The sequence below is a fragment of the Nerophis ophidion genome, linkage group LG11, assembly GCF_033978795.1.
Source record: "Nerophis ophidion isolate RoL-2023_Sa linkage group LG11, RoL_Noph_v1.0, whole genome shotgun sequence".
Lineage (NCBI taxonomy): Eukaryota > Metazoa > Chordata > Actinopteri > Syngnathiformes > Syngnathidae > Nerophis > Nerophis ophidion.
Genome location: NC_084621.1, coordinates 13,805,433 through 13,818,450, shown reverse-complemented (window position 1 = coordinate 13,818,450; position 13,018 = coordinate 13,805,433). Strand labels below are relative to the sequence as shown.

Here is a 13,018-nt window from a genome sequence, read left to right as displayed (position 1 = left end):
ACACAGTATCAATACACTTTTGCAATGTGTCAAAACGCTACATGACGCCTCATCAACCCATCACTCTGTTACATTGAGTCAAAAAACTCAATGTGACATGTAATAGAGATCCATCTGGATTCATGAACTTAATTCTAAACATTTCTTCATTAAAAAAAATAAATCTTTAACATCAATATTCAAAAAACACTTTAAGACCATTGTCTTGAAGAAATATATCATTCTTGAGTCAACAAGTGTGTGTGGGGGCAGCAACTTTGCACAGGTTGTACTTTTTACTTAAAATTTGGCAGATCTATCTAATTTCTTAAAAAATATATAATATGTTAATTTCTTGGCGTGCATCTTGCTTGCTGATGCATTCGATGCACCGCATTGTTCGTAGTGTGCCAGTACTATTAGAAAGTAGGGCGATATAGCTCGTTTTGTCAGGCTTGTACCTGACAGTTTTTTTTTTTTTTTTTAGTTTTTCCTCTGTGTATGTCTTTTGTTTCCTGCTTTTCTCCCTGAGCGCTGTTTCTCCTCAGCTGCGGCTGATTGGCACCTGGACGCACCTGGTGCCAATCAGCCCGCAGCCATTGAAACCTGCTTTGTCCTCCAGTCAGAGCTTATTGAATGCCTGCCACCGTCTCTGCATCTTGGGGTTTCGTCACAAACACAACCTGACACATTTGGTAGAGCGAACGTGCCAGAAACTTGAGGGTTCCAGGTTCGATCCCCGCTTCCGTCATGTCCTTGAGCAAGTCACTTTACCCACCTGCTCCCAGTGCTACCCACACTGGTTTAAATGTAACTTAGATATTGGGTTTCACTATGTAAAAGTGCATTGAGTCACTAGAGCAGGGGTGCCCACACTTTTTCTGCAGGCGAGCTACTTTTCAATTGACCAACTCGAGGGGATCTACCTCATTTATATTTATTTATTTATGAAAGAGACATTTTTGTAAACAAGTTAAATGTGTTTAATGATAATACAAGCATGTGTAACACATATAGATGTCTTTCTTTCACAAAAACAAGAATATAAGTTGGTGTATTACCTGATTCTGATGACTTGCATTGATTGGAATCAGACAGTAATGATGAGAACACCCACATTTTCAAATGGAGGAGAAAAAAAGTTGTCCTTTCTGTACAATACCACATGAAAGTGGTTGGTTTTTGGCATCTAATTCATCCAGCTTCCATACACTTTACCAGAAAAACATTGGCGTCAAATTCCGTAGCTTGCTTGATTGACATTCACGGCACCCGAGGGTCTTGTGAGATGACGCTGGCTGCTGCCAGTTCATTATTATGAAAAAATGACAGAGAGGAAGGCGAGAAACCCTTTTATTTCAACAGACCTCCGCGCCGTCCCTTCTGTCAAACCTCTAAAGGCCGACTGCACATTTCCTATCTTCACAATAAAAGCCCTGCTTCATGCTGCCTGCGCTAACAAAATAAGAGTCTCGGAAAGCTGGCGTGCACAAGTGATGTGCACGCCAGCTTTCTGAGGGATCGCTTGTGCACGCCAGTTTTCCGAGACTCTGTATTTAGTTAGCGCAGGCAGCATGAAGCAGGGCTTTTATTGTGAAGATAGGAAATGTGCAGTCGGCCTTTAGAGTTTTGACGGAAGGTACGGCGCGAGAGTCTGTTGAAATAAAAAGTGTTTCTCGCCTTCCTCTCGGTCATATTTTCATAATAATGATCTTGCAGCAGCCAGCGTCATCTCACAAGACCCTCCGGTACCGTGAATGTCATTTAAGTGATGTCTTGGTGAAGATTGATGATCACTAATTTTTTGGGCTATTTTTTTAAAAAGCCTGGCTGGAGATTGACTGACACACCCCCCGCGGTCGACTGGTAGCTCGCGATCGACGTAATGGGCACCCCTGCACTAGAGAAAAGGGCTATATAAATATACTTCATTTCACCTGTGTTAGCAACCTGAGAAGTTGACGACCTTCTGTTTCCAGCCCCCGCAGGACTCCTGGACACATGGATGAGGGTGACCGGGGATCCCATGCACAAACAACTCCAGATGCTTTTATTTTGGAAGGTACACGTTGGCCCATCACGACCGCAGCCGTTCAGCAAAGGCGTGTAAAATAGTCTTTTTGTTCCAGCCGTCACGCCGCTTCCGAGCCAACGGCCGAAACGTGTCTTACGTTGTCTCGGTGCGAAAGGTGCGCAGCAAGAGGGGGACGCTCTGCGCCACCGCCGCCGGTCATTGCACCTTCCGGGTTCCGCGTAGAGCGAGGAACGTGTACATCGTGGCTGAGAACGCGGCCGGGAAATCCTCCCCGACTCAAGTCCGAATCTACCACCCCAAAGGTTGGAGGTTTGAAAAAAAAAAAAAAAATGTAATTCTTCATGCAATGTTCTTAATGTTGTGTCTTTTAGCACGTGAGGCGATGTGGAACGTCAGCGCCGCGGCTCTGGCCGACGGGTCCATTCTGGTGCAGTGGACCAAGATCCCGACAGCCGGTCTGCTGGACTACGTGGTGGAGTGGAGACCTCGATTAGAGAACGCCCTTGCCCAGGTTCGGTTTGAGCTCGCGGGCCGGAATATGTCGAGCCTCGTCATAGCAGGTGTGTGCAAAATTTCCCGGGCCAAAACGCTAACAGTACATCCACCTTTTATCGACACAGAACCGAGAAAATCAGTAAACTGGGTTCAGGTCTGTTATCTGTATTTTTCAGACTACAAGGCGCACTTAAAATCCTTTCATTTTCTCAAAACTCGACAGTTCGCCTTATAACCCGGTGTGCCTAATGTACGGAATCATTTTGGTTGTGCTTACCGACCTCCAAAGCTATTTAATTTTGTACATGGTGAAATAAGTGTCAACAGTAGATGGCAGTCACATATAAGAGATACGTGTCGACTGCCATTTGATTCGACAGTGCGGCTTAAAACACGGTGCACCTAATCCACATAATCATTTTGGTTGTGTTTACCAACCTCGAAGCTATTTTATTTGGTACATGGTGAAATAAGTGTGAACAGTAGATGGCAGTCACACATAAGAGATACGTGTAGACTGCAATATGATTTGACAGCGCACCTTATAACCCGATCTGCCTAATGTACGGAATCATTTTGGTTGTGCTTACCGACCTCAAAGCTTTTTTATTTGGTACATGGTGAAATAAGTGAACAGTAGATGGCAGTCACACATAAGAGATACGTGTAAACTGCAATATGATTTGACAGTGCGGCTTAAAACACGGTGCGCCTAATCTACAGAATCATTTTGGTTGTGCTTACCGACCTCGAAGCTTTTTTATTTGGTACATGGTGAAATAAGTGAACAGTAGATGGCAGTCACACAAGAGATACGTGTAGACTGCAATATGACTCACCAGTGTGCCTTATAACCCGGTGTGCAGAATGGTACGGAATCATTTTGGTTGTGCATACCGACCTCGAAGCTATTTTATTTGGTACATAGTGAAATAAGTGAACAGTAGATGGCAGTCACACACAAAAGATATGTGTAGACTGCAATATGATTCAAACAAATTTGAGTCATACCAAAGACTATAAAAATGGGACCCAAGCATCAAGAGTTGGAATTGTGGGTGAAATCACCAAAAATTATTCCCAGGCGTGGCAACCGCTTCTGCTCACTGATCCCCTCAACTCCCAGGGGGTGATCAAGGGTGATGGGTCAAATGCAGAAAATTATTTCGGCACACCTAATGTGTGTGTGACAGTCATTGGTACTTTAACTTAACTTAAAATCAGTGAACTGGTAAAAGGTTGGTTTTCCGTAGATGGCAGTCACACATAAGAGATACGTGTCGACTGCAATATGACTCGACAGCGCGCCTTATAACCCAATGTGCCTAATGTACGGAATCATTTTGGTTGTGCTTACCGGCCTCGAAGCTATTTTATTTGGTACATGGTGCAATAAGTGTGAACAGTAGATGGCAGTCACACATAAGAGATATGTGTAGACTGCAATATGACTAAAAAACAAGTTTGAGTCATACCAAGGACCAAAAAAACGCGACCAAATACCTCCCTGCTTGGTACTCAGCATCAAGAGTTGGAATTGGGGGTGAAATCACCAAAAATGATTCCTGGGCGCGGCCACCGCTGCTGCTCACTGTTCCTCTCAACTTCAAAGGGGTGATCAAGGGTGATGGGTCAAATGCTGAAAATGTTTTCGGCACACTGTGTGTGTGACAGTCATTGGTACTTTATAACTTAACTTAAAATTAGTAAACTGGGTTCAGGTTGGTTTTCCGTCGATGGCAGTCACACATAAGAGATACGTGTAGACTGCAATATGATTTGACAGCGCACCTTATAACCCAATGTGCCTAATGTACGGAATCATTTTGGTTGTGCTTACCGGCCTCAAAGCTATTTTATTTGGTACATGGTGCAATAAGTGTGAACAGTAGATGGCAGTCACACATAAGAGATATGTGTAGACTGCAATATGACTAAAAAACAAGTTTGAGTCATACCAAAGACCAAAAAAATGGGACCCAATACCTCCCTGCTAGGTACTCAGCATCAAGAGTTGGAATTGGGGGGGAAATCACCAAAAATTATTCCCGGGCGCGGCCACCGCTGCTGCTCACTGATTCCCTCAACTTCAAAGGGGTGATCAAGGGTGATGGGTCAAATGCAGAAAATTATTTCGGCACACCTAATGTGTGTGTGACAGTCATTGGTACTTTAACTTAACTTAAAATCAGTGAATTGGGTTCAGGTTGGTTTTCCGTAGATGGCAGTCACACATAAGAGATACGTGTCGACTGCAATATGACTCGACAGCGCGCCTAATGTAAGGAATCATTTTGGTTGTGCTTACCGGCCTCGAAGCTATTTTATTTGGTACATGGTGCAATAAGTGTGAACAGTAGATGGCAGTCACACATAAGAGAGATGTGTAGACTGCAATATGACTCAAATAAACAAGTTGAAGGCTTCTGACACGTTGACAAACAATGCAGCGCTTAATAAATTTGCGTGTAGTTGTTAACCGGACTATGACTCACTTTAAAAAAACAAAATAGCCCTGAAAAAGACGCTAAACGGGAATTGGACATCTAGTTTTAACATCCCTGCCATTGTTATGTCAGCGCCCTGATCCGGCAGTCATCTCCCTCCTCTTTTCTACCCAGTCTCCATCTTGCCCGTGACCCGCCTTCTACACCCAGTCTTGGAGCTGATACACTCTCAACCTCCTCTCATCCGCAGGCAGCTTTGAGCCCTACAAGCCCTACGGGATCTCCGTGTATCCCAGGTTTAAGGACGGGATCGGCCGGCCTCAGACTGTTAATGCCTACTCGCTGCAGAAGGGTGAGTGAGCAAAAAGGGAGGGCAGGACGAGGCGTGAGGAAGGAGCAATGCCCTCGCTTGGGTGGGGAGTCAAGCTGGTGCAACACTGCCCTCTTGTGGCCAGACAAGTCATTGTTTTATTGGTCCTCAGTGAGAAATACACTCAAATTTAAATGTGCGTATTTACAGTCTATTACTTATCGATCCATTTCCTTTTTCCACCGCTTATTCCCTTTTGGGGTCGCGGGGGGCGCTGGCGCCTATCTCAGCTACAATCGGGCGGAAGGCGGGATACACCCTGGACAAGTCGCCACCTCATTGCACTCACATTCACACACTAGGGCCAATTTAGTGTTGCCAATCAACCATTTTTTATTATTTTTACTGTACTATAATACGTTATGTATTTTCCTAGCTCTTTAATATAGCAGTTTGTTTTTTTTTAAAGTAATGTTGATTTATAAATCTATTACTATTAAACTTGTATTTCAATGTAATTAAATTATTGGAAATACACAAAATATACCATTTAATAATTTAAATGTGCGTATTTACAGTCTATTATTATTAGTAATCTATCCATTTTTTATTATACTGTACTATAATACATTATGTATTTTTCCAAACTCTTATTTTAATGTGGCAGATAAAAAAAAAAAGTAAATAATTATAAATTAACTATTATTAAACTTGTATTTCAATGTAATTCAATTATTGGAAATACACTAAAATATACCATTTAATAATTTAAATGTGTATTTAGTCTATTACTATCCATCTATTTTTTAATTATACTGTACTATAATACAATATGTATTTTTCCAAGCTCTTATTTTAATTTAGCAGATTTAAAAAAATAAAAAAAAGTTTATTATAAATCAACTATTATTGTTTTTACTAAACTTGTATTTCAATTATTGGAAATGATTATGGATACATTTTATTCTGATTTTATGAAATCATAAATTCATTATAGGGAGTGACCCTGCGGCCCTGCGATGAGGTGGCGACTTGTCCAGGGTGTACAGCGCCTTCCACCTGAATGCAACTGAGATAGGCTCCAGCGAGCCCCAAAAGGGACAAGGGGTAGAAAATGGATGGATGGAGTGACAATGTGGTTATATTAAATGTCATAAGAATGCTACTATGGTTTATTTTCCGTTTGAGTGGTAAAGTCAGTCAATCAATCAATGTTTACTTATATAGCCCTAAATCACGAGCGTCTCAAAGGGCTGCACAAGCCACAAAGACATCCTCTGTTCAGATCCCACATCAGGGCAAGGAAAAACTCAACCCAATGGGACAATGAGAAACCGTGAAAGTCAGGCATCCATCCAAGGGCATGTGCATGACATAATATAAATTACATTAATTAAAACATTATTTATTGTATGTTATTAGAAATCAAACATTTATTTTAAAAACATTTGTATTTTACTACTAAGATCAATTATATGAACCTAAAAGTATGTTTTCTCAATTTAAGGGCAGTCTAATCTTTTTTATTTATTTATTATTTTTTTTTATTTTTTTTTTTAAATGGTACAAAACAATGATTCAGTAAATTAATAAAAAATTACATATTTTCAATAACTTCACAATACTCACATTTTCACAAAGTAGGAATCAGTAATTATAAATGGAATATTTTCATGGCTATAGCATAACATTTTTCAAAATGTATTTTTTTTTTTTTTTTACCATTAATACAACTTTTTAGTCACCTTTACACTATTTTAATCCAACATACTAATGCTGTTTGAGGCTGAGCCAATCGCTGACAACGTTACGAAACAGCGAGCTCTGATTGGTTGTCTCCTAGTGGCCAATAATACTCTAGTCTTGATACTTCATTTAGTTATTTTTATGCAAAACAAAATAACTTAATTTAGGCCAAAAAGGTTATTGAATGTACTTCAAAAAATGTATACAATCTGTGATGTGGTGAGTCTGCAATCATTTATATAGCCCTAAATCACAAGTGTCTCAAAGGGCTGCACAAGCCATGACATCCTCAGTTCAGAGCCCACATAAGGGCAAGGAAAAACTCACAACCCAGTGGGATGTGAATGACTATGAGAAACCTTGGAGAGCACCGCAGAGGAGTAACATAATATTGTGAGAGTCCAGTCCATAGTGGATCTAACATAATAGTGTGAGAGTCCAGTCCAAAATGGATCTAACATAATAGTGTGAGAGTCCAGTCCATAGTGGATCTAGCATAATAGTGTGAGAGTCCAGTCCATAGTGGATCTAACATAATAGTGTGAGAGTCCAGTCCATAGTGGATCTAACATAATAGTGTGAGAGTCCAGTCCATAGTGGATCTAACATAATAGTGAGAGTCCAGTCCATAGTAGATCTGACATAATAGTGAGAGTCCAGTCCATAGTAGGTCCAACATAATAGTGAGAGTCCAGTCCATAGTGGATGTAACATAATAGTGAGAGTCCAGTCCATAGTGGATCTAACGTAATAGTGTGAGAGTCCAGTCCATAGTGGATTTAACATAATAGTGTGAGAGTCCAGTCCATAGTGGATCTAGCATAATAGTGTGAGAGTCCAGTCCATTGTGGATCTAACATAATAGTGAGAGTCCAGTCCATAGTGGATCTGACATAATAGTGAGAGTCCAGTCCATAGTAGATCCAACATAATAGTGAGAGTCCAGTCCATAGTAGATGTAACATAATAGTGAGAGTCCAGTCCATAGTGGATCTAACATAATAGTGTGAGAGTCCAGTCCATAGTGGATCTAACATAATAGTGTGAGAGTCCAGTCCATAGTGGATCTAACATAATAGTGTGAGAGTCCAGTCCATAGTGGATCTAACATAATAGTGTGAGAGTCCAGTCCATAGTGGATCTAACATAATAGTGTGAGAGTCCAGTCCATAGTGGATCTAACATAATAGTGAGAGTCCAGTCCATAGTGGATCTAACATAATAGTGTGAGAGTCCAGTCCATAGTGGATCTGACATAATAGTGTGAGAGTCCAGTCCATAGTGGTTTTGACATAATAGTGAGAGATCAGTCCATAGTGGATCTAACATAATAGAGTCCAGTCCATAGTGGATCTAACATAATAGTGTGAGAGTCCAGTCCAGAGTGGATTTAACATAATAGTGTGAGAGTCCAGCCCAGAGTGGATTTAACATAATAGTGAGAGTCCAGTCCAGAGTGGATCTGACATAATAGTGTGAGAGTCCAGTCCATAGTGGATCTAACATAGTGTGAGAGTCCCGTCCATAGCGGATCCAACATAATAGTGAGAGTCCAGTCCATAGTGGATCTAACATAATAGTGTGAGAGTCCAGTCCATAGTGGATCTAACATAATAGTGTGAGAGTCCAGTCCATAGTGGATCTAACATAATAGTGTGAGAGTCCAGTCCATAGTGGATCTAACATAATAGTGTGAGAGTCCAGTCCATAGTGGATCTAACATAATAGTGTGAGAGTCCAGTCCATAGTGGATCTAACATAATAGTGAGAGAGTCCAGTCCATACTGGATCTAACATGATAGTGAGAGTCCAGTCCATAGTGGATCTAACATAATAGTGTGAGAGTCCAGTCCATAGTGGATCTAACATAATAGTGAGAGAGTCCAGTCCATACTGGATCTAACATGATAGTGAGAGTCCAGTCCATAGTGGATCTAACATAATAGTGTGAGAGTCCAGTCCATAGTGGATCTAACATAATAGTGTGAGAGTCCAGTCCATAGTGGATCTAACATAAAAGTGTGAGTCCAGTCCATAGTGGATCTAACATAATAGTGTGAGAGTCCAGTCCATAGTGGATCTAACATAAAAGTGTGAGTCCAGTCCATAGTGGATCTAACATAATAGTGTGAGAGTCCAGTCCATTGTGGATCTAACATAATAGTGTGAGAGTCCAGTCCATAGTGGATCTAACATAAAAGTGTGAGTCCAGTCCATAGTGGATCTAACATAATAGTGTGAGAGTCCAGTCCATAGTGGATCTAACATAATAGAGTGAGAGTCCAGTCCATAGTGGATCTAACATAATAGAGTGAGAGTCCAGTCCATAGTGGATCTAACATAATAGTGTGAGAGTCCAGTCCATAGTGGATCTAACATAATAGTGAAAGTCCAGTCCATAGTGGATCTAACATAAAAGTGTGAGAGTCCAGTCCATAGTGGATCTAACATAATAGTGTGAGAGTCCAGTCCATAGTGGATCTAACATAATAGTGAGAGTCCAGTCCATAGTGGATCTAACATAATAGTGTGAGAGTCCAGTCCATAGTGGATCTAACATAATAGTGTGAGAGTCCAGTCCATAGTGGATCTGACATAATAGTGTGAGAGTCCAGTCCATAGTGGATTTGACATAATAGTGAGAGATCAGTCCATAGTGGATCTAACATAATAGAGTCCAGTCCATAGTGGATCTAACATAATAGTGTGAGAGTCCAGTCCAGACTGGATTTAACATAATAGTGTGAGAGTCCAGTCCAGAGTGGATTTAACATAATAGTGAGAGTCCAGTCCAGAGTGGATCTGACATAATAGTGTGAGAGTCCAGTCCATAGTGGATCTAACATAGTGTGAGAGTCCAGTCCATAGCGGATCCAACATAATAGTGAGAGTCCAGTCCATAGTGGATCCGACATAATAGAGAGAGTCCAGTCCATAGTGGATCTGACATAATAGTGTGAGAGTCCAGTCCATAGTGGATCTAACATAATAGTGTGAGAGTCCAGTCCATAGTGGATCTAGCATAATAGTGTGAGAGTCCAGTCCATAGTGGATCTAACATAATAGTGTGAGAGTCCAGTCCATAGTGGATCTAACATAATAGTGTGAGAGTCCAGTCCATAGTGGATCTAACATAATAGTGTGAGAGTCCAGTCCATAGTGGATCTAACATAATAGTGTGAGAGTCCAGTCCATAGTGGATCTAACATAATAGTGAGAGAGTCCAGTCCATAGTGGATCTAACATAATAGTGTGAGAGTCCAGTCCATAGTGGATCTAACATAATAATGTGAGAGTCCAGTCCATAGTGGATCTAACATAATAGTGAGAGTCCAGTCCATTGTGGATCTAACATAATAGTGAGAGTCCAGTCCATTGTGGATCTAACATAATAGTGTGAGAGTCCAGTCCATAGTGGATCAATCATAAAAGTGTGAGAGTCCAGTCCATAGTGGATCTAACATAATAATGTGAGAGTCCAGTCCATAGTGGATCTAACATAATAGTGTGAGAGTCCAGTCCATAGTGGATCTAACATAATAGTGTGAGAGTCCAGTCCATAGTGGATCTAACATAATAGTGTGAGAGTCCAGTCCATAGTGGATCTAACATAATAGTGTGAGAGTCCAGTCCATAGTGGATCTAACATAATAGTGTGAGAGTCCAGTCCATAGTGGATCTAACATAATAGTGTGAGAGTCCAGTCCATAGTGGATCTAACATAATAGTGAGAGTCCAGTCCATAGTGGATCTAACATAATAGTGTGAGAGTCCAGTCCATAGTGGATCTAACATAATAGTGTGAGAGTCCAGTCCATAGTGGATCTAACATAATAGTGAAAGTCCAGTCCATAGTGGATCTAACATAAAAGTGTGAGAGTCCAGTCCATAGTGGATCTAACATAATAGAGTGAGAGTCCAGTCCATGGTGGATCTAACATAATAGTGTGGGAGTCCAGTCCATAGTGGATCTAACATAATAATTGAAAATTTGAAGCATTTGATGTGAGCCTGTGTACTACAGAGGTGTCAAAGTCATTTTCACTGAGGGCCACATGGCAGTTATGTTCGGCCCCAGAGTGAATACTATTACCCAATTTTTAATGCATTTTGTTAGTATAGATTGATTGAAACTTTTATTAGTAGATTGCACAGTACAGTACATATTCCCTACAATTGACCACTAAATGGTAACACCCCAATAAGTTTTTCAACTTGTTTAAGTCGGGGTCCACGTTAATCAATTCTTGGTAAATGTAGTAGATTTTTTTTTTCAAACTAAAATGTAAAAAAATATATGGTAAGGTGCAATAAATTCACCTCAAAATGTGTTTATTACTGTAAATGGAAAAACAGTACTGCTTTTATGGTTTAATTTATTTTTAAAAAGCAGCTCGGTTGCAGGTTTTACTGTCATTTGTTTTGGTAATGTAAATTTAAAAAACTGCTATATAAAAGTAAAATTTTGGCATCTGAGCTGCCAGTTTTTTGTTTTTTTTACCGTAAATCAACAAGTGTAGAATTTTCAGTGTATTGCTGTAATTGCTAAAACGACACCGTCTATTAAAATAAATGTTTGTCATTTACAGAAAAATTATGTAAAAACCAGTTAGTATCATAATTTTCCCATTGCATCTATTGCTACTTTTATATTATGCAAATTGATAGATAACTTGCTTTGAAATCATTAGTATTTTTCTATTCAAAAAAGTTTGACTGTTCATATTTTTGCATAATCAGACAATACTGCAGTTAACATAATTTGCGATTACATGGAGTACATATCGTTCTTTTTCTGCCAAAATAGAAAGAAATAAGACATTTAGTAAAAGGACAGGATTTTATTGTCATTGCAACAAGTACAATGTAACTGTTTTCAGACAGTGTACAAGGTTACAGAACCAGAACGCAGATGGGTTGCCACGTGGCGCCCCGAAAAAGATAAAACGCTGGGGAAGAAGAGTTAAAAATTAAAAATAAAAAAAAAATCTAGACTGGGTTCCTAAGGGGGCCAAGTGTATATGCCCATTATCTTGGGTGTGTTGATGCAGTGTCCATAGGCCTGGGGCAATTCTGCATGCAAGCAAAAGTTCGACTCCAGGTGTCGTTGAAAAGGGAGGGATGTCAAAAGCGTCCATCGAGGTGTCCTCGGGATGTTTTCAGAACATGCTCCTGTTTTTGCAGCGTCAAGGCCATTTGAGGGAGTCAAATCGTAGATTAGGATATTTGTATTTCTGCGAGCAGACATTATAATGGCTTGTCTGTTCTATTCGTCCGTGCTGGCCCTCACATCCAATTTTTCCCTTTCAACCAGCTTTTCCGTGATGTGATCCATCTTGCGATTCAGTTCAGAAATCGCCCCAGTCTGTGATCCCGCAGCCCGGCCCAAACCTTACATTGCAACGAACAGCCTTTGGGCTCCTTGAGTGGCTGCCATCGTCTTACGAATTTGACGATACACCAGAGCAATGCCCAGCCTAATCAGCAGGTGCCCCGCGATTACAGTTCCACATAGGTCTTCCACGTCCTCGATGGAAAGGACCGAGTGGCACATGATTCTCCATTCATCCCCGGAATCTCTCACGTACCCCACAGCCAGGTTTCCCAGAACCTCTTTTCCTCGTCAAAGATTTTGTCAATTGAGTCGAGAGTCCAGCTGATCATTTCCATGTCTGATGTTTATATTTGGAGGACAGTGCAAAGAAAGAGGCTTCAAAAAAGTATATACAAAACAAAGAGAGCAAGCAGGGAGAAGAACGGGAAAAAAGTGTAGACAAGACTGCACGAAATGGCGGTGAGGAGGCGGAGAATTTGAGCGAGCGGCGAGGTGTGGCCTGCCGGGAGCGACGCCACAAGCGAGATCAGGTGCGTGGGTCGCGCACCTGGACACAATAGACCAGGGGTGCCCATTACGTCGATCGCGAGCTACCAGTCAACCGCGGGGGGTGTGTCAGTCGATCTCGAGCCAGGCTTTTAAAAAAAAAATAGACCTAAAAATTAGTGATC

At 40.9% G+C, this 13,018-nt stretch overlaps 1 protein-coding gene across 1 annotated transcript in view; it reads left to right on the top strand.

The window, feature by feature from the left end:
* The window catches only part of csf3r (colony stimulating factor 3 receptor), a 50,971-nt gene that overhangs the window by 24,243 nt on the left and 13,710 nt on the right, over positions 1-13,018 (top strand). Inside the window, exons 9-12 of the mRNA XM_061915138.1 lie at positions 1,959-2,041; positions 2,109-2,316; positions 2,386-2,574; positions 5,207-5,308. Of these exons, the coding sequence (XP_061771122.1) occupies positions 1,959-2,041; positions 2,109-2,316; positions 2,386-2,574; positions 5,207-5,308 (582 nt within the window). The remainder of the gene's footprint in view (positions 1-1,958; positions 2,042-2,108; positions 2,317-2,385; positions 2,575-5,206; positions 5,309-13,018) is intronic.